At 41.0% G+C, this 23,313-nt stretch overlaps 1 protein-coding gene across 2 annotated transcripts in view; it reads right to left on the bottom strand.

Annotated features, from left to right (window-relative positions):
* Positions 1-23,313, bottom strand: part of CUNH9orf135 (chromosome unknown C9orf135 homolog) — a 110,332-nt gene that overhangs the window by 53,202 nt on the left and 33,817 nt on the right. For both annotated transcript variants that reach the window (XM_040746329.1, XM_005063224.4), the window contains exon 3: positions 15,206-15,311. In XM_040746329.1, coding sequence (XP_040602263.1) covers positions 15,206-15,311 — 106 coding nt within the window. The remainder of the gene's footprint in view (positions 1-15,205; positions 15,312-23,313) is intronic.

The raw sequence follows: 23,313 nt of genomic DNA, 5'->3' as shown, positions 1-23,313 counted from the left end.
ACTTTGGGGGCTTTATTTGTTTAAATATTTATTGTTGTAAGTGTTTTACTTTCGTTTGTCTATGTACCATGTGTGTGCCTGGAGCCTATGGAGATTAGAAGCAGACAATGGACCCCTGGAACTTTAGTTCCAGGAAGTTGTGAGCTGCCATGTGAGTACTGGGCATTGAACTCAGTCCAGCAAGTGATTTTTAACACTGAGCTATCCAGCTGTTGCTTTTTTAAGTTAATTTTTAAAAAGTGAACAAAAAAATAAGTATTAAGGATAAATTATGACCTACTTTGGGTAGACACTGACTCAGTGAAAGAAAGTAAGTTGAGGGTGAAGCAAAGGTGAGTTGAATTTTTAATTTAAAATTTCAAGAATTCCATATATAAGTACTATATTTGTATTATTCCCAGCCCCGTTTCCCCTCTGGGGCTCCTCCCATTGTTACCCTACCTTTCAAATTCACAACTTTTCCCAAGCAAAACGAAAAGATTACTTCCACAAAGCAGAGTGTGTTTATGTTTAACCATGTATGTATATATACATATCTGTGACCATACCATTTAAGTCCCATTAATAAAATGTGACCACTATGCCTGCATAAACAAACTGATATACATAAAAAAAACTAGTTCATGCCAGTGCTAAATTAAGGCATGGTGACTGGTGCATAAATGTAGAGTGATATAATCTAAATGGTCTGTGCCCTGTTTTCATTCCTGTCCCAAATCCTTAGAAATTGCAGGGAAGACATTTGGTAGAAGAAATAAACCCACAGATGAATAAAAAATCAGGCAAGGACCACTCAATGGACCAAAATGTATATAGAACTCCTCAAAGAGGAAAGGCAGATGCAGCTGTGCTGATGCTAGGAAGGATGGTCCAAAGGAGTCCCCAGGGAGGATGCACATAAGGCTGCATCAGCTTCACATACGGAGGATGTGGAGGTAGGAAACAAGAGGTGGTCCTGGCTCAGCAGCCCACTCCCTAACGCCTTGCTGTGATAACAGTTCTTCAAGTGATTTATCTGTAAGAGTCTAAATATCCTTCAGCTATCTAGGCAAGAAGAAAAGAGGCATCTTCTTACAGGATATTTGATCTCACTGTGAAACCAAGACTCTGTTAAAAATCAGTCTTGGATGAAGGGGCAGAGCCAGCAGTTAGTTGACAGGAATTAACCATAGAGAATATGGAGGAAACAGGAATACAGAGAGAGGTGCACAGGAAAAAGGAGGGAAGGAGGGACTTGGAGTTTCGCGGGTTTTTATTGTTTTTGTTTTTTTGGTTTGAGATGGCTGGAGAGATGCTTGCTTGGTGAGTCTCTGACCAGAAGGGAAGGCCAGCTGGTTGCTGCTCCACCTCTTTAAGCTACAGGTATTCACCCCAACATCTGACTCCTGAATCTTTATTGGTGAATAGAACAATAAAAAGTTAGAAACACCAGTTGGAGATTAATGTAGGGAGAAAGGCAACTTCTGATTGGTTTAATAAAGAGCTGAATGGCCAATAGTTAGTCAGGAGAGGATCGGCAGGGCCTTCTGGAGAGAGATAAGAACTCTATGAGGAATTCCCATGGAGACAAGGAGGAAGTTGGATATACAGTATTGAGAAAAGGTAATGAACCTCTTGGAAGGACATAAATTAATATAAATGGGTTAGTTTAATTTTTTAAGTGCTAGCTGAGTGTCTTTAACTGCAGATCCAGAGGAATCTAACACCCTCACATAGACATGCATGCAGGCAAAACACCAATGCACATAAAATAAAAATAAGTAATTTTAAAGAAACAAAAGAGCTGGTTGAGAACAAGCCTAAGCTAAGGCCAAGCTTTCATACTTAGTAAGAAGTCTCTGTGTCATTATTGGGAGTTGGTGGTCCAAAGAAAGTTCAGCTATAACACCTTTAAGATCACACTGTCAATTACCATCTGCTAAGTCAAAGGCAAATATCTGAACTAACAAAGTAAGCCATATCGAATGTCTGAGATCTGATAGAATTATTTCTTCTTATTTCTCCTTTTAACTTTTAATGCCATGTTTTCCACAAACATAACTCATATTTAGGCATATTAGTTATTCTTTATAAAGTCTTCAGTATTTTTATCAGACAAATACTAATTGTACGAATTTATAGGCTGTGATGTTTCAACATGCTGCATTGTGCAATGACAAAATGTGTATTATTATTATATCCATTACCTCAAATGTTTACCATATCTTTAAAGACTTGAAAAACCTTCTCTTTTATCTATTTCAAAAGCCCATTGCTATGCACTACAGCCTTGGTGCTGTGCAACAGAGCAATAGTACTTATTCCCCCACCTAATTGGTACTTGGTACTAGTTACTCCCTTTCCCTACTCCCTCTCATTTCCACCCTCCCTCTCCAAACCTCTGGTAACAAGTGTCTTACGCTCTCCTTTAACTTCATTCAATTCCACATACAAATAAGATCTTTAGTTCAAGGTGAGCCACAAACCACTTCTTATCCTGTGACTCCCACCTCAATGTCAGAGATGGCTTACCAGGTAAAAGTATGTGTGCACATGTTTGTGTGTATGTGTACACATACTAATAACAATAATGATGATGATGTTGCCTCAATACATAGTTACCTAATGTAGACCTTCCTTCCAGCTTTCTTTCCTTCCTTTCACAAATATGAATTGAGTATAAATTATGTGGTGGGCACTGCTCTAGAAATTGGGACTCTAATAAGAACCAAAACAGACTGAAGATCCTACATATATAGAACTTGTACTCTAGTAGAGGGAGTCAGACAACAGCTAAGTCTGAAGTGTGTTGGGTGCAAAGAAACCCCAAATGAGGACACAGAATGGAGAGGGTTCAGAGACTGTAACTGGTCACTGCGTAAGCAGGACTTCTCCCTGGCAACAACTAGAAAACAAACATCCTTCCTCCTCCAGCCACTGTCCCTACTCAGTCATTTGGAAGGGCTGGTCCTTTCTTGTGCTTGATGAAATATAAAACTAGTGCCAGGCCTTTTCTGTTTAGCTGATCTAAATGTTTCTTTCCCAAGAAGAGCCCTTCTGGGAAGGTTGCATACTCAGTCAGTCCCTTACACAAAGGCTACACTTCAATTAAAGTTGAAGAATCTTTGCCTTGGGCTTGCTTTGGTTTGATTGACTTCAATGTTAACAGGGGACACAGTTGTCTTCCTGCACTCTTGGAGTTGGTCTCTACTCTCCAGACCTCTCTTGTCTGGGTGGGGGTGAGAGGGTGCTGATGGAAGGGAATCAGAATCGGGATATGGGGCAGGAGAGAGGTAGGATGCAATCCAGTTCTTGCTTCCTCTGGGTATGTCTATGTTTCACCACCCATTCCTGACATTTATGGATATTCGAAGATGAACTTCTGGGATGTTGTGGTTGCTTAGAGATCCTCTCTGAGAAGAATAAAAAGTATATCTCATCATGCAGGATGACTCTGGATGTATTTTAAAATACTGCTTCAAATGTCATGAATTTGAGGTGGAAAAGAGACAGGAGGAGTTGAAGATGGGAGAGGAGATGGAAATTATGCCAATGCAGTACCCCTGCTCAAAGTTCTGAGAAGATGCAAATGAAATAATATCCTGCTTCAACCATGGAAATTCAGGTGGTCTTCCTCCCATCCTACATGAGGACAGGCTCTGAAATGACCACATGCCATCTTTACCTTTCTTGTGGCACCCACTTGATTCATAAAAAAACACTTCTTGGCCCAAGGACATCCTTGCTCTATCCCTGGCAATCACATAGCCAGCTGCCTCCTTCTCTTCTGCTTCTTTGGGTAGATCATCAGAGCCTTAAGTCTGTAATTTCACATTATCCAAGGAGCTTTACAGGTGCAGGGTAGAGCGCAATCTTCCCAAAACTCTCAAATTCCTCCTTGGATCCCAAGCTTCTTATACCATTCCTCTGAATGGGGGCCTAATGGTACCATCTTATATGAAGACCTTGCACATCTAAGTTCATGATTTACTTCAGTTTGTGAAACTTTTTGTGACTCTTAGAACCTTAGCCAAAATATAGAGAGTCCTGTTGGATACTCCTACAAATAAATGATGCCCACCACAGTAATCCAGAGAATCCAAGCATACAGACTTTTAACTAGCTAAACAGAAATATTATTGGACATAAGAGGCATCCATTCAGCAAATATCTTGCAAAAAAGGGAAAATGCTAAGAAAGCATTCTTGGGAGGAAACAGTTGGGAAAGAGCTAGCCAGCATGTTTGTAGACATAACTCAAGGGAAGGGGACAAAGCTGAAGCTCAGATGCAGGACATCAAAATTCCAACATATAGTGATGTGTGTGTGTGTGTGTGTGTGTGTGTGTGTGTGTGTGTGACTATATATGATATGATAGATGACAGAAAGATCTTGACATACACAGTGAAATGTTTGTTATTTTGAGCAAGACCACAGAATAGTTAGGATGCAATGTATGGGGATCAACAGGCTCCTGGACCTATTCTGTGACAGTGTGGCAAATGCAAGTGGCAACTTGAAAGTGTATTTCTGTGTTGGGAGCCATGATAGAGGACCAATAGGCAGCATGGGGCACTCATGAAACACAGATGAGTACTTGGCAAAGCCACACCTGAGTGGGACTTGGAGAGGCCAAGCCCTGAGGACTATGTGTCCTGAGGACCTCATGCTGTTACTGAGTACAGCTCTGATTGCTGCCTTCATGGTCACGGTCACCATATCCCTCATAATCTATAGGTTGGATGAAAACTCTCAAGAGGCTCTAGCCCCTCATTGAGCAATGTTACTAGTACTTACAATAATAGGGAATGACTTTTTCCAAGCATTGCTGCTGTAGCAGATTAGGGATTCAACCACCACCCTTAGAAAGAATTTAGACATGCATATTGTTAGTAAAGTTAGGTTAAGATGTTTTTGTTAATGACCCTGAGGTAGAAAATCTTGGGGAACAATTTAAAGTTTAGAAAGGCTCACAGTGAGGGATTCATTGAGAGTTGAGGTCAAGAAACAAGAACAAAGGCTATTGCTAGCTGATGAATTTTTCTTGCTAGAACTGATTGGTGATCAAAGGTAATGATTAATTCCTTGTGTCCATTTATGCCCTCAGCTTCCTGATATATATATATACATATATATATATATATATATATATATATATATATATATATCTGTTGGTGAATGAGTATGCACCCTGAGGATTTGAAACAGAGGTTACTGGTTGTTTTTCATATATAAAAGTTTAGATTTGTGATTCCTTTAAGATTTAAAAATTACTTTTTGAGACAAATAATAAAATAATTGGTCTTTCCTTTCTAACTGCAAAATGCAGCCTTCCAGCAAAAGAACTGGCTGAGAAAATTATCTTTCTTTCTTACACTCTGTTAATCTTTAACAAGTTCTTGGGTATGAATGTATGTGGGTTCTTTGGACAACTTGTTTTTCACCTGTATTATGTAAAGTGTTTAATCATGTAAGGCATATGGAAAACACGCCTTTTTACTTGTATTCATTGCAATCATTCACTTAAAAAATAGAATGTAGCCACATAACAATTTTTATACTGCTTGAAAGACTTTTCTGGGATATATAATCTGTAAGGGAAAAGGAGAAGGACATAGAAGGAAGACATCAGGCAGTAGCTAGAAAAAAAAGACCTCAAGAGAGACAGAAGGGTAACCTTTGGGTAGAAGAACAGAACAGAAAAAGAATAGAGTAGAACAAACAACAAAAAATAATAAAATGAAGAACTAAGCTTTGACCCTCAGAAAAGTCAACGTGTGTCTGTTTGCCTATCCAGTTTTTGGCCTATTCTGAATCTCCTCTTCAGTTTTCTGACATGCTGAAGAGTTGCCAAGCATCAGCACCCCAGCTGAGATCCTGACATGTTGGAGGGTGTGTGTGTGTGTGTGTGTGTGTGTGTGTGTGTGTGTGTGTGTGTTTCCTTTTTTCACTATCCCTAGATAATTGAGTTTTCTCCCTCAGAAAAGTCAATTGAGTGATTAGGTCATCAACTCCATGGATCCCCCTCGATCCCTGAGCTGCTGAAGGCTGGTTCTCACAGCAGCTATATTTCAGACATTAGACTTTAGTGCCATCTTGGTATACTGTCCAGCTATTTGACCTTGAATAAGTGATTAACTTTACAAGGTATCGGTTTCCTTCTCTGTATAACGCATGCCACAGGTAGTACCTGCCTGAGTCACACTGAGGGTGAAACCAGGTGTTCTTCATACTGAAACTGAACTATCACACTGAGCACTAATAGAAGGCACCACAAAACTATTTTAGCCACGCCATTCCTGCAGTCCCCCATACCCAGTACATTCTCACTCTCAGTTTGCTAGAAGTCTTAGGATAGTAGTATAGCTTTTCTGTGCCCTTCAAGTATCCAGAAGAATATAATTCTGTTTATGAAAGTCGCCTGTTCAGTGAGATCTGTACTTCTATCTTTTACACCAAGTGCCCCCTTTCTCAGCTTAGGGCTGCAGGTCTGGGAGCCTAGAACTGCAATGATGGAGCTTTTCTGTCTCCCTTTTCTACTCGTGGATCTCTGCCAGGTCTGGCTGATGGGGAGAGATTGGGTGGAAAGATGTAATGTTAAGTGACCGTTACTCCCCTGACCTGGGTTTGGCTGACATTCAAAGTCAACTCCTCTCCTCAGACATTTTTGAGATTGCTTTTGGACATTCTTTTACTAAGGATCTCCAATTGCTGCCTTCTGGAGACAAGCAGAGCTCCACCCCTAACTCCCTATTTACTCCTTCCCAGGCTCAAACAAAGTAGCAGGAGCACATTGTAAAATGTTTTATGTCAATCCCAAAGATTCACGGAGAAAGACCAAGGACTCAAATCACCATGGCCAAATTAAAACAAGCAATGAAATGAGGCAAGCTTTTCATTCATATACCTGGGACTACCTCCCCCAAGGCAGGGTTCAAGAGGTCAGAGTTAGGCGTGTAGAAGATAAGGTTTCTTTTAACTAAGGAGTAGGCAAGTTTACAAATAGGAAGGTTTACAGACACAGAACGTGCCTGGGTAGTCATAACAACAGGTGGTTATAATAATCTTTTGAAATAAAGGTAAGGTTACAACATGGTCATAACAACTTTTTGAAAATAGACATGATTGCCATTCCTGGAACAGAGAGTACAGAACCAGTTGTAGCTAAGGTTACAGGTGGAGCATAGCCCACCTTGAGAAACAGAGGTCTAATCATAACAAGCAATGAACCTAGTTTGTCTTCACAGTAACATGGATTTCAATTCCAAGATGGAGGTGTGCTCATTCATCGTTTATTTCCCTGAGGGAGAGACTCAATGTCTTGACTGATTATGCTTTACTGACGTAGCTTACCATCTGAGTCCTTTCCAGTTTATCCCACAGTAGCAGCCCTGCTGCCTACATGCTCTGACTAACAGACTGGTCCCCACCTCCAGGCAGAAGCAGTCACTGGAAGTTAACTGCCACCATTCATGCCATAATGGTTTGTTTGTGCCAGCAGGACCTCATGGAACCAGACCCGAGATCATGATCAGTTGACAAAGACTGAATGCGCCTATTTCTTGGCCCATCCTTTTATTCTTCTCTATAATTCCTAAGTTCCCATTGGTACCTTGTGAGGGTTTAGGATGACTCTCACTATTGCTTCCCAGTGTGGCAGCATCAGACAAATTCTTCCTGCCTTCACCACATGTCTCTCATTGGACTCTAGAGGCAGGTCTATTAGGAAGATCCCCCACCATGCACAGAGTCAGTCCTTGGGCAATAGCAGCAATTCCTCTTCTGAGCTTTGGTATTTGGTATGTCTCTTATGATGGGTATCTGGCTCTCTGTCCCAGTTCTACAGTCTTCCTTAAAGGACTCCTGCAGATTTTATCATGTGACTTATCCAGGCAAACACATTCAAAGATACTTGACAACTCTGAGGGCAACTTGCTCCTTCTCTGTGTTCTGCCAAATCAGGCATAGATAGCAGCTCCTTACACTGAGGTTCTCAAGCTAGTGTCACAGACTAGGGCCTACATCTTTGAAATATCAGGACAGATGTCTTTCTGAACAGTTCATATGAAATCCTTCTCAACCAGAGAAAAATGAACTAGCAATCCTCAGGTAAGCAAATCCTCTTTCAAATCTTTGGTCAGCACTCTCCAAAAATATAACAGCTAACACTGTTTTACTCTGGTTGGGAGGTCACAGATGGTCCTGCCTAGGCAGGCTAGCTTCTTAGGTTGTGTACTTCTTGACAACTATCAAGGGTGTTCATAGTTGGGTACCGTGGCAACACTTGGGGGAAAGATCAGAAGTTCAAAGTCATCCTCAGCTACATAGGAAATTTGAGGCCAGCCTGGGCTACATGAAATACTGCTCAAAAAAAAATTAAAAAGTGTTCTAGACTTTAGGCCTCCCAAAACTTTGGAAAAACAGGAAGGGGGACTCACTAATTCATCACATGGTGGCCAGGAAGCCCTGAACAGGTGGTGACTACTTCTCTCTGGACACCAGGGACATTGAATGAGTGATGTTACGATTGATAAGGATAGGTTTAGAATGAGAATAGCAATGAATATTTTTTCTTAACAATTTTGTTGCTCTGTTGTGAAAAACAAAACCAAAAATGGAAGGATCAGTAATGAAATAGACAAAACTCTATCAGAAAAACTAGACTTATTAAAATAAGAAAATTGTGGTTTTAATAGAAATAGTGGCTCTTCATCTATTTCCTTTGTATCTAAAACAGACCAGAAACTGTTAAGTTTCAAACCCAGGAGGAACAGCTGTGTCAAGTAACCCACTCTTCAGAACCTAAGGCTATCTCCCAAGAGATGCTCAAGAACGTCTGGGATTAGGGTGAGTGTAGCAGAAGTGCCATTGACTGTTCAGCATTAGACATGTGAGCTCTACCCACATGCTAGCTAACTGCCAGCAAGACATGCCAAGGTTTAAATGGGTTTGTTGGAGTTTTTATAATTTATCTGTGGCTCTCCAGGATCTCCTGGACTGGGAACTGCAGCAAGCTCAACTCACCACCAAAGGACTGAGCGACCAGGAGCCTGCTGAGAGAGCCTGCCTACTCCTGGCCCCACTCAGGGCAGAGGACAGAGGGCAGAGGGCAGAGGGCAGAGGGCAGAGGGCAGAGGGCAGAGGGCAGAGCTCCCACCCACCAGGAGAGGGAGTGCCTCAGACACATCTGCATCCACCGTGAGACCCGTCAGTGAATTGGACCTGCTTGCACCCACCGGAAGAAAACCTTGGACCCGTGCTCACCAGGAAAGGAAGAGACTCCACCTGTACTCACTGAAAGAAGGGATGGGAAGACAACAATACAAGAAAAATTCAACGACAGAGAAACCATTGTGACACCACCAGAGTCTGGAGACTCTACACCAGCAAGATCAGAATATCAAAACACAGATGAAACAGAAGAGAATGACCTTAAAAACAACTTCATGAAAATTATAGAGACTCTGAAAGAAAAAATGAGAAAATCTTTTAAAGAAATGGAAGAAAAGACAAACCAAAAATTACAAGAAACAATTCAAGCACTGCAAGGTTTGAAAGCTGAAATACAGATAAAAAAAAAACATAGTCTGAAGGAATGCTGGAATTAGAAAGAGTGAGTAAATGATCTAAGAATAATAGGTATAGAAGTTGAAGAAACACAACTCAAAGGTGCAGAAAACATATTCAACAAAATAATAGAAGAAAACTTACCCAACCTAAAGGAGACATGCCAATGAAAGTACAAGAAGCCTACAGAACACCAAACAGAGTGGACCACAAAAGGAAGTCTCCTTGCCACATAATAGTAAAAACCCTGAGCATACAGAATAAAGAAAGAATATTAAGAGTAGCAAAGGAAAAAGGACAAGTAACATACAAAGGCAAACCTATCAGAATTACACCCAACTTCTCCATGGAAACTATGACAGCCAGAAGGCCCTGGATAGATATTCTACCAACACTAAGAGACCACAGATGGCAGCCCAGACTGCTATACCCAGCAAAGCTTTCAATCACTATTAGAAGGAGAAAACAAGATATTCCATGACAAAACCAGATTTAAACAATACTTATCCACTAACCCAGCACTCCAGAAAGTTCTGGAAGGAAAGCTCCAACCAAAGGTAGTTAACTACAACCAGAAAAACATAGGCAATAGATAACCCCACCTTACCAACAGCCAAAAGATAAAAGAGGTGAAAATTCACATATAATTCCACTATCATCAACCATTCCAAAACAAACAATAATGAGCATTCAATAATCATTAATATCCCTCAATATTAATGGTCTTAACTCGCCCATTAAAAATCACAGGCTGACAGAATGGATTCGAAGACAGAACCCATCCTTCTGCTGCATACAAGAAACACACCTCAGCCTCAAAGACAGACATTACCTCAGAGTTAAGGGTTGGGAAAAGATTTTCCAATCAAATGGTCCCAAGAAACAAGCAGGGGTAGCAATCTTAATATCTAACAAACTAGACTTTAAACTGAAATCAATCAAAAGAGATGAAGAAGGTCATTTCATATTCATCACAGGAAAAATCTACCAAGATGAAGACTTGATTCTGAATATCTATGCCCCAAAAACTAGGCAAAAAAACATCCTTTCATGATACAGGTCCTGGAGAGATCAGGGATAACAGGAACATACCTGAACATAATAAAAACAATATACAGTAAACCAACAGCTAGTATCAAACTAAATGGCGAGAAACTCAATGCAATTCCTCTAAAATCAGGAACAAGACAGGACTGTCCACTCTCTCCATACCTCTGCAATACTGTACTTGATGTTCTAGCTACAACAATAAAACAAGAAAAAGAGATCAAGGGGATTCAAATTAGAAAGGAAGAAGTCAAACTTTCACTATTTGCGGATGATATGATAGTTTACATAAGTGACCTGAAAAACTCTAAAAGAGAACTCCTATAACTGATAAACACCTTCAGCAAAGTGGGGGATACAAGATAAAATAAAAAAATCAGTAGCCCTATTATATACAAACGATAAACGGGATGAGAGAGAAATCACAGAACCATCACCCTTTACAATAGCCCCAAACAACATAAAATATTTGGGGATAATGCTAACCAAACAAGTGAAAGACCTGTCCAGTAAGAACTTTGAGTCTTTATAGAAAGAAATTAAAGATACAAGAAAATGGAAAGATCCCCCTTGCTCTTGGATTGGTAGAACCACATAGAAAAGATGACAATCTTGCCAAAAGCAATCTACAGATTCAATGCAATCCCCATCAAAATCCCAGAACACTTCTTCACAGACCTTGAAAGAACAATACTCAACTTTGTATGGAAAAACTTTTGTTTTTCTGGATAGCCAGAACAACCCAGTACAATAAAGGAACTTCCGGAGGCATCACCATCCCTGACTTCAAGCTCTATCATAGAGCTATAGTCCTGAAAACAGCTTGGTATTGCCACAAAAATAGACAGGTAGACCAATGGAATCAAATAAAAAGCCCTGATATTAACCCACATGCCTACAAACACTTGATTTTTGACAAAAAAGCTAAGATTATACATTGGAAAAAAGAGAGAATCTTCAACAAATGGTGCTGGCATAACTGGATATTGGCATGTAGAAGACTGCAGATAGATCCATGTCTGTCACCTTGCATAAAACTTAAGTCCAAATGGATCAAATACCTCAACATAAATCCAGCCCAACTAAAACTCATAGAAGAAAAAGTGGGAGGTACAAATTGGTACAAGAGACTCCTTCCTGAACATAACACCAGTAGCACAGACAATTAATAAATATGACTTCCTGAAACTGAGAAGCTTCTGCAAGGCAAAGGACACAATCAGCAAGACAAAAAGGCAGCCCAAAGAATGGGAAAAGACATTCACTAACCCTACATCTGACAGAGGGCTGGTCTTCAAAATTTATAAAGAACTCAAGAAGCAAGTTTCCAAAACACCAAAGGATCCAATTAAAAAGTGGGGTATAGAATAGAGAATTTTCAATAGAGGAGTTTAAAATGGCTAAGAGATACTTGAGAAGGTGCTCAACATCCTTAGCCATCAGGGAAATGCAAATCAAAACAACTCTGAGATACCATCTTACACCTGTCAGAATGGCTAAAATAAAAAATACCAATGGCAGTTTATCCTGGAGAGGATGTGGAGATAGGAAACACTCCTCCACTGCTGGTGGGAGTGCCAATTCGTACAGTCACTTTGGAAATCAGTTTGGAGATTACTCAGGAAAATGGGAATAAACCTACCACAAACCCAGCAATTCCACTCTTAAGCTTATATCCAAAAGATGCACATTCATACAACAAGGATGCCTGTTCCACTATGTTCATAGCAGCATTATTTGTAATAGCCAGAACCTGGAAGCAACCTAGATGGCCCTCAACTGAAGAGTGGATACAGAAAATGTGGCACATCTACACAATGGAGTACTACTCTACTACTCAGTGGAAAAAAACAATGGAATCTTGAAATTTGCAGGCTCACGGATGAAACTAGAAGAAACCATCCCGAATGAGGTAACACAGTCATAAAAAGACAAGTATGGTATGTGCTCACTCATATATGGATTTTAGGCATGAAACGGGGGAGTGCCAGCATACAAACCCACATCCAGAGAATCTGGGAAACAGGGAGGACCCTAAGAGAGATATGCATGGCAACCCAGAGAAGGGCAATGGGACAGAATCTTCTGAGGGTTTTGGGATCACAGCGGGAGGGGTGAGGAAGCTGGAAGAAAGAGAGGGGCAAAGACTAGGGGAGAGGAGGACATGGGGGAGCAGGAAAGTTGAGTCGGGGAAAAATAGAGAGAGCAGAATGAGAGATACCATGATAGAAGGAGCCATTATAGGTTTGAAGAGAGATCTGGCACTAGTAAGATATCCAGAGACCTACAAGGATGACACCAACTGGTAATCTAACCAGTAGTTGAGAGGCTACCTTAAATGTCCTTCCCTGATAACATGGTAGACAACTTCCTTATATGCCATCCTGGGGCCTTCATCCAGTGGCTAAAGGAAGCAGAGGCAGACACCCACAGCTAAACACTGAACTGAACTCCTGGAAATCAGTTGCAGAGAGAGAAGAGTGATGAGCAAAGAGGTCAAGACTGGGTGGGTGAAACCCACAGAAACAGCTGACTTGAGCGAAGAGGAACTCATGGACCCCAGACTGATAGTTGAGAGGCCAGCATGGGACTGAATCAGACCCCCTAAATGTGGATGTCAGTGAGGAGGCCTCAGCATTCTTTGGGGCCTCAGGCAATAGATCAGCATTTATCTCTGTCATCCAGATGGACTTTGGGAACCCATACCACGTGGAGGGATGCTGTCTCCGCCTGGATACATGGGGGAGGAGGGCCTAGGCCCTGCCCCGGATGATATGACAGACTTCCCAGATCCCCCATGAAGGGTCTCACCCTCCTTGGAGAGTGGAGTGGGGATTGGGTGAGGGGCTTTGGGAGGGTTGAAGGGGGGCAGTAGAGGAGGGGAGGGAAAGGGAGCTAGGATTCACATGTGAAGCAAGTTTGTTTCTAATTTAAATTTAAATATGCTGGTGAAATAAAAAAAGAATTTATTTGTGTATATATTATTGTGTGTGTGTGTGTGTGTGTGTGTGTGTGTGTGTGTGTGTGTGTGTGTGTGTGTGTGAGCCTTAGATCTCAGTACCAACAGAGACCAGAAGAGGGCATGGGTCCCCATTTTATTATTTTATTTTGTGAGGGGTCAGGCAGTGAGAACTAGGTCCCTCCTTGACACTAGAGTTCACTTGTAATTATTGTCTGACCAGGCTGATCTTGCTGTTTCTATCTTTCCTAGAACTGGAGTTAAAGCTGAGTGACAGATGCCCTGCTTGTTGTGTGAATACTGAGATCTTAACTCTGGTACTCATGATTATGCAGCAAGTGCACTCAATCACTCAGGCATCTCTTCCATCCCTTGAAACAGGCTTTTATCTCTCTCCAAGGTGACTGCCATTGTATGGCACAAGCTAGGTGTTCTTAGACTGCTAAGCTTATGTTGACTAGACAGATACTCAAGTGGACAAGCATTAATCTACTCCACATGATTCAAACAGTAATTGCTTATACAATGCATATTCTTTCTGTAAATGGACCCCAAAATTTTGTGATAGCAGGTTAAATTTCTTGTAGCACCTACCCTGAGAAAAATATTTAAAAAAGAAAAAAATCATAGACCCAGGTTCAAATTTCATTTTCCCATTCTCTTGCTATGTGACTCTCAGTGAACTGCCCAACTTTCAGGAGTCTCTCTCCCTGCCTCTATAAAATGGAGGTAAGAACCAAATTCTGTCTTAGGGTTTTTTATTGCTGTGAAGAGACACCATGACCATGGCAACTTTTACAAAGAAAACATTTAATTGGGGCTGGCTTACAGTTCAGAACTCCAGTACATGATCACCATGACAGGGAGCATGCCAGCATGCAAGCAGATATGGAGCTGGCCACATCTGGACCAGAAGGCAGCAGGCAGTCCACTGACTGTCACACTGAGTGAAGCCTGAGAAAAGAGACCTCAAAGCCACCACCCACAGTGACACTTCCTCCAAGGCCACACCTCCTAAGAGTGCCACTCTCTTTGGGGGCCATCTTCGTTCAAATCACCACAGGGTTATTCTGGAAGATGGATGTTAATATTCCATCAAGATGCTGCTGCAGCAGCATAACCTCACGTTCTCCCACGGTGGTAGAACTGGGAAGTACAAGGGATCTTTAAGAGGTAACAGACTCACTTGAGAGGGAGCTATTAGGCCATTGAGGGAGGGTACACTCTCAGAAGAAACTGGGTGGTCCAGTTTCAGTTTCCTTTCTTATTCTTGTCTTAATATGTGGCTACTCACCCAGACATACACTCCCCCAGTGACTGTCACCTTTATCACACCAGTGGAGAGACCTGATTTTGGACTGCAAGTTCAAATAAATGTCTTTACTTCATATGTAGCCTGTGTCAGATATTTTGTTAGAGCAACAAGAAGCTAACTAATTACAGTCAGGCGGCAAGCTGAACACTTTGCTGTGTCTAATTCCCCCAATAACCTTAAGAAGCAGGCACATTTTACAAGTTTGCCAAGTGCAACTAAGTCACCTAATTAAATGTCACAAATGAGAACCAGAGTTGGAAAAGATATGCCTCACCTTAACTTTTTGCTGTTTCAGGATGATAAAAGATTTTAGACAAAGAACTAACAGCAGCTACTTACTGGACAGTCAGTTCCAAGTCGCCAATATGTCGAATTACAGAGATTTGTCACTGTCTCAGGATCCTCTATGTCATAATCTTTGGGAAAAGCTTCTCTGTCATGGTGCCTTCAAGGAAAAAATAGTAAAATATTAGGAATAATCCTTATTGATCATGCATTGAATTAAAAAACTTTAAATTTGCTATATTTCATGCTGTTCTCTTAATCATTAATCTGTCAAATTCATGATTCATGATGTGTTTCTCACCCCTTTTCAAAGAATTCTGAGACTACTCCCTAAAAACAACTCGGCACATTCAGTAAAGCTTGTACTGTCATAGAAACACTACTTAACTAACATAGTAATTACTCAGTAGCTCCAGTGAACTGAATCTTATTTAATAATGTAGATTAATTACTGACAGTAAATTCGAAAATAAGATATGGGAATAGCTTTTAAAAAGGCAACATGTCACTTTATAAATTCTCTCTATCGAGAATTTTAATTACATTGTTTTTCAAATAAGGCAGTATGCATTGATTGATAACCTGTGTGGTCCCTGTTTCCAAAGAGCACCTGAAGAAACTGATAGTCACCAGCTAAAAACTAAACAACAAAGCCTCACTTCCTTTTTGTTTTTAGATTTGTTTATGAGTGCTCTATCTGCATGTATGACTTCATGCCAGACAACCCTTATAAAGTAAAACATTTCATTGGGACTAGCTTACAGTTTCAGAGGTTTAGTCCATTATCATCATGGCAGAACATGAGGCATGCAGGCATACATGATCCTGGAGAAGGAGTTGAGAATCTTACATCTTGATCCACAGACAGCAGAATAAAAATCTGTGTTATAATGGTAGACTTGAGCTTCTAAGACCTCAAAGCACACCTCCACAGTGACACACTACAGCAAAGCTATACCTACTCCAACAAGGCCACATATTCTAATAGTGCCACAACCTATGAGCCAAGCATTCAAACAAATAAGTCTACGGGGGCCATTCCTATTCAAACCACCACGGCAACAAAGAAAATAACAAGTGCACCTGACCAGCAGTATTTTGTCTGAGCAGCAGAAAGCAGACTGAGATAGTGGTGCATTCTGTTGGGCTACATTTGCAATAGGCACAATGTTGCATTGGGGAATGCATTTAATGGAGTCTACCTTCAGCTATTCTCTGCTTCTGCAATAATTGACATAACTAATTAGGAAGGAAGACCTTAATTTGGACAATTTGTTCCAGCTGTGAGGAGGTTTATGGTATTGTGGTACCCAGAATCCCTCTTTGCTGTCCTTTCATCAGCAGAAGCGTCACCAGCTCTCTATGGTCTCCCATTATGGATCCAGCCATGATGCATGCTGGGCATTCGTGTATCTCTTGGCTATTTGTATGACTGAGAAATGTCCATTAAGGCCAATTGCTATTTAAATTGTGTTATTTTGGTTTTCTGTTATTGGGGTTTTGGGTTCCTTGTATATTTTGGACCTTGACATTCTGCCAGATGAATAGTTGGTTAATATTTTCCTCTTGCTATGCCATTTCCATTGTTTCAGCGAAGCTTTTCAAAGGATGTAATCTAGTTTGTCTGCTTTTGCTTTTGGTTTTGTGATTTTTCCAGGGATGGGGGTGTCTTACTTAAAAAGTTCCTAGGCCATTTCAATGTGAAGCATTTTTCTGATTTTTTTCTTCTAGTAGTTTAAAATTTTAGGTGTTATAGTTAAATCTCTAATGTTTTAAATTGTGTGTGTGTGTGTGTGTGTGTGTGTGTGTGTGTGTGTAGAGACAAGGCTAGTATCAAACTCCTGGTCTACTGGGCTGCTCCTCTCTCATGCTGAGACTATGGGCACATGCTACCACACTGGGATTTTTCATCCATTTGCATGTTGTGCTTTTGTTTGCTTGGGTTTTGTTGTTGTTGTTGTTGTGTTTGTTTGTTTGCAGTTGGTGAGGATGGGGTGTGGTTTTTATTCTGGATGTGCAAACCCCATCTCCTCAGCACCTTAACTGAAGCACCATCCTTTCTCTCATCTTCCATTCTTAAAGATCTGGTGTCATTGATGTTCTAAACTAAGTTTGCAACACATAAATGCACGAAGACTATGATCTCAAAATCACTCTGCTAGGCTAGCAATTTTTAGTAGACTTTGGGGTAGGATTTAAACTGCACCCCAACCCAATGAAAATAGTACAAACATTTGTAGGTGCTTAGAGACATTTATTTGCTTATTTATTCATAGTATCTGAAGCTCAAATAGTGATACACATTTGTAATCTCCAACAAGGAGTCTGAGTGCACAGGACAGATGAGTATGAAGACAGCCTAAGCTAGGCTCTTCTTCTAAAACCAAACGAAATAGACTTTCAGTTGTGGAATCTAGGTAGAATGGGATGCTATAGAATCTAGCAAGAAACTGGCAATGACACAGCTGAATTCTTATGGTGCTCAGGTAGGTGCCCACCACAAACAAACTGGTAACACTTGTAACACATGTCATTAGCACAGCTGTGAGAATAGATGCATCTCTGACTCTTGGATCTTTAGTACCCAAAACTCAGTGTTTCCCATAAAAGAGCAAGGTAAACAAGAGAGGATGGATTTAATCATCCTCACAAAAAGCCACCTTGAGAAATTCCCTGCATGGCACAAGGATGATTCAGCTCTAACCAAGGAGCCATAAACAGTTTCATGGAGCACCCAAACTGTGCCCACCTGGACAAAGTGACCCCATCCAGATGGTCAGGCAATGACTAATTTTGGTAAATAACATCTTGCTTCAACTGTCCTTGTGGGTAACTGTTAGTAACAATTTGAAATTCCCTGAGACCCCAGTCAATAAATCCAAAGGTCACCCACCTACTCTTACTCAATCCTGAACAGCCAAGGCATGTACCACCCTGCTTGCAGTTTTTTTCCTTTATAAACCCCTTGCAATTGAGGTCAGGCACCCTTTTCCTGAAGTTGCTGCACCAGTTTGCTGGACAGGATCCCTACCAAGACTTGTAATTTAACAATAAACCTTGCGCATTTGCATGGGTGAGTCATTTCTTTGGTGGTCTTTTTGGCATAATATCCCAGAGTAGTCAATCTCCTCTGAAATGGGTGGGACTAATACAAGGCTGCCAAGTACTTGACTTGAAAGAACATTCAAAATAAAATAACCTATCAACTCTAAGAATAAGATCTTTAACATGAAAAATCAGCATAAATAAAACAACCCTACATTCCTTTAAACTGAGTAAATATAACCACATAAAAATGCATTACACTATCACTGTAGTCTTCACAGCAACTTGAGTTACCAAAAAGAGTGTCACTGGCCAGACCTGGTCAGGTCAAGACCCTTGTGTAGATCCCTATCCAGACGTGAATCTGGAAGGAGCTGGTCTGCAATGGCTCAAGGTCAAAGGCATTTGAATATAGGTATTCTATGCCGCCAGATATTCTAGGCCAGGTGGGAAGACAGACTGAAGTTCATACTGGGAAGAGGACCCACAGACTCTTGCCAGCAGTGCCAGGATGTGCCTACAGAAGTGGCTTTCCTCCTTCATTTTTATTCGCTATAGTGCTCAAGGTCTTAGTTGGAGCAATATGACAAGGAAAAACTGAATATAAATAGGAAAGGAAGAAATATGTTTCATTACTAGCAGATGAGATACAGAAGAGACAACAAAGACTCTACCAGAAAACTCTTGTATCTGATTATAAAAAAAAAAACTCAGTAAAATGGAGGATACAAGGTTCCTCCGGCAGCATCAGGTAAACAGGCCGGCTTCCCGGCCTGTGTTCCAGTGCCTGCAGATCGCCTGGGAACTGCACAGAGCTCCCAATCCCGGCGGGAGCCAAGCACCCCAGACTCCAGATCTTCTCTCCCACCAATGAGACCAGGAAACCAGAGGAGGCAGGGAGACCAGGGGAGTAGCTGTTCTGGATCAGGTACAACAGGACCCAGCATAGGGTCCAGGGGACCAGGTAGGAGGCTAAGCGCCCCAGATTCCTGTTCTTCTTCTCCACCCATGGGACCAGCATTTGGACAAGGAATAGAAGAACCACCAGATTATTGGACTTGCTAGCACCCACCAAAAGGGAACTCTGGTCCCCAGACCAGTAAGGGGCTCTTTCTGCACCCACTAGAAGAAGAGATGGGAAAGAGACAATACAAAAACACAGTCAGCAACAGAAAAACAAATATGACACCGCCAGATTCTAAAGACTCCACACCAGCAAGCCCCCAACATTCCAATGCGAACGAAGCAGAAGAGAACGACCTTAAAAGCACTTTCATGAAAATGATAGAGGCCCTAAAAGAGGATATAGGAAAATCCCTCAAAGAAATGGAAGAAAAAACAAACCAAAAAATGCAAGAATTGGAAGAAAAAACAAACCAAAAAAGGCAGGAAATGGAAGAAGAAATGAAGCAAAAAATGCAAGAAATGGAAGAAAAACAAAGCAAAAAATGCAAGAATTGGAAGAAGAAACATACCAAAAAAGGCAGGAAATGGAAGAAGAAACAAAGCAAAAAATGCAAGAAATGGTAGAAAAAAACAAAGCAAAAAATGAAAAAAATGGAAGAAGAAACAAACCAAAAAAGGCAGGAAATGGAAGAAGAAACAAAGCACAAAATGCGAGAAATGGAACAAAAAGCAAACCAAAAAATGCAAGAAATGGAAGAAAGAACAAACCAAAAAATTCATAAAAGGCAACAAACGGATGAAAAGATAAACAGAAAATTGCAAGAAGCAATGCAAACACTGCAAGGGTTGAAAACTGAAATAGAGACATTAAAAAAAACACAATCTGAAGAAAGGCAGAAAATAGAAAAGCTGGACAAACAGTCAGGCACTACCAATACAAGCATTACCAACAGAATAGAAGAGATGGAAGAGAGAATCTCAAGTGTTGAAGATACACTAGGAGAAATGGATTTATCAACCAAAGAAAACCTTAAATCCAACAAATCCTTAACACAAAACATCCAGGAAATATGGGACACCATGAAAAGACCAAACCTAAGAATAATAGGTATAGAAGAAGGAGAAGAAATCCACCTCAAAGGGGCAGAAGGCATATTCAACAAAATCATAGAAAAAAACTTTCCCAACCTTAAGAAAGACATGCCAATGAAGGTACAAGAAGCCTACAAAACACCAAATAGAGTGGACCACAAAAAAAATTCCCTCGCCACATAATAATCAAGACCCCAAACATACAGAATAAAGAAAGAATATTAAGAGCAGCTAAAGAAAAAGGTCAAGTAACATATAAAGGCACTCTCTCCATACCTTTTCAACATGGTACTTGAAGTTCTAGCTATTGCCATACGACAACAGAGGGGGATCAAGGGGATACAAATTGGGAAGGAAGAGGTCAAACTTTCACTGTTTGCAGACGATATGATAGTTTACATCAATGACCCAAAGAACTCTACCAGGGAACTCTTACAGCTGATTAACACCTTCAGCAAAGTGGCAGGCTACAAGATCAACTCAAGAAAATCAGTAGCCCTACTATATACAGATGATAAAAGGGCTGAAAGAGAAATCAGAGAAACATCACCCTTTACAATTGTCACAAACAACATAAAATACCTTGGGGTAACGCTAACCAAACAAGTGAAAGACCTGTATCGTAAGAACTTTGAATCTTTAAAGAAAGAAATTAAAGAAGCCCTCAGAAAATGGAAAGATCTCCCATGCTCTTGGATAGGTAGGATCAATGTAGTAAAAATGGCAATCCTGCCAAAAGCAATCTACAGATTCAATGCAATCCCCATTAAAATCCCAGCACAATTCTTCACAGACCTTGAAAGAACAATAATCTATTTTGTATGGAAAAACAAAAGACCCAGGATAGCCAAAACAACCCTGTTCAACAAGGCAACGTCCGGAGGCATCACCATCCCTGACCTCAAGCTCTATTACAGAGCTATAGTCCTGAAAACAGCTTGGTATTGGCACAAAAATAGACAGGTAGACCAATGGAATCAAATTGAAAACCCGGGTATTAACCCACACACGTACGAACATCTGATCTTTGACAAAGAAGCTAAAAATATACAATGGAATAAAGAAAGCATCTTCAACAAATGGTGCTGGCATAATTGGAGACTGGCATGTAGAAGAATGCAGATCGATCCATGTTTATCGCCATGCACAAAACTTAAGTCTAAATGGATCAAAGACCTCAACATAAATCTAGCCACACTGAACCTCTTAGAAGAGAAAGTGGGTGGTACCCTTGAACAAATTGGTACAGGAGACAGCTTCCTGAACATAACACCAGTAGCACAGACAGTGAGATCAACAATTAATAAATGGGACCTCCTGAAACTGAGAAGCTTCTGTAAGGCAAAGGACACAGTCAGCAAGACAAAAAGGCAGCCCACAGAATGGGAAAAAATATTCACTAATCCCACATCTGACAGAGGGTTGATCTCCAAAATTTACAAAGAACTCAAGAAGCAAGTCTCCAAAACACCAAAGGACCCTATTAAAAAGTGGGCTGCAGAACTAAATAGAGAGTTTTCAATAGAGGAGTCTGAAATGGCTGAGAGGCACTTGAGAAAGTGCTCAACATCCTTAGCCATCCGGGAAATGCAAATCAAAACAACTCTCAGATACCATCTCACTCCTGTCAGATTGGCTAAAATCAAAAACACCAATGACAATTTATGCTGGAGAGGATGTGGTGAAAGGGGGACACTCCTCCATTGCTGGTGGGAGTGCCAACTGGTTCAGCCACTTTGGAAATCAGTATGGAGATTCCTCAGAAAAATGGGAAGAAACCTAACACAAGACCCAGCAACTCCACTCTTAGGCATATATCCAAAAGATTCCCATTCATACCTCAAAGATCTCTGTTCCACTATGTTCATAGCAGCTTTATTTGTAATTGCCAGATCTTGGAAGCAACCTAGATGTCCCTCAACCGAAGAGTGGATAGAGAAAATGTGGTACATCTACACAATGGAGTACTATTCAGCAGAAAAAAAATGGAATCATGAGATTTGCAGGCAAATGGATGACACTAGAAGAAACCATCCTGAGTTTCCAGCATGGGAATCCAGCATGGGACTGATCAAGACCCCCTGAATCTGGGTGTCAGTGAGGAGGCCTAGGGAATCTATTGAGCCTTGGGCAGCAGATCAGTACCCATCCCAAGTATACACACGGACATTGGACTCCCATAGAACAATGTGAGGTGCACTCTCACCCTGAACTCTTGGGGAAGGGTCTAGGCCCTGCCCTATATGAAATGACAGACTATGGACAGCCCCATGGAGGGCCTCACCCTCCCTGGAGGAATGAGGGGATAACGGGGGGGTTGGGGGAGGGCACGGGAGGAGAGGAGGGAATGGGAGAGGGACCTGGAACTGACTTGTGAAGCAACCTCGTTTCTTATCTAAATTTAAACTGGAAAATAAAATATAAAAAAATGGAGGATACAAAATCCAGTATCCTTATAGATGAATGAGAACATACTGAAAAAGAAATTGGGAAAGGCAATCTCATTTCACAATTACCTCAAGAAAAAATTACCTTAGGGCAAATCTAACATGAAAGAAGATGTCTACTGTGAAAACTTTGGGACACTAGGAAGTGAGAAGACTCCCATGTTCACAGCTGAGAATTAATATTGTGAAAATGGCCATCTTACCAATCAAAAGAGTCAGTACTGTCATCATCAAAATTCTAATGCCATTCTTTACATGAGCAGTCAAGAGCTCAGCCCTCAACAAGACATTTATACTACCCATTTTAAGACTAGGTAACATCACAGAGGAAAGGACAGAAAGAATGTGAAAGATGGATGACAGAAAGAAGAGCTGTACAACGACACTGTCTGGGCCTGGCATAGCCACTGCAATCTCGAGTTACAGCTGGCATGATTCCTCACCCTGGAACCTGAGGGTTACTATTGCTGTGATAAACACCATGACCAAAAACAACTTGGGGAGGAAAACCTTTATGTGGATTACTCTTCCATATCACTGTTCATCATTGCAGGAAATCAGGATAGGAACTCAAACAAGGCAAGATCCTGGAGGCAGAGCTGATGCAGAGATCATGGAGGAGTGCTGCTTACTGGCTTGATACCAGGGCTTGCTCAGTCTGCTTTCTTATAG

This window comes from Mesocricetus auratus, unplaced genomic scaffold (assembly GCF_017639785.1).
Source record: "Mesocricetus auratus isolate SY011 unplaced genomic scaffold, BCM_Maur_2.0 Super-Scaffold_4256, whole genome shotgun sequence".
Lineage (NCBI taxonomy): Eukaryota > Metazoa > Chordata > Mammalia > Rodentia > Cricetidae > Mesocricetus > Mesocricetus auratus.
The sequence above is the reverse complement of the archived record's forward strand: the minus strand, read 5'-3'. Positions and strand labels throughout refer to the sequence as shown.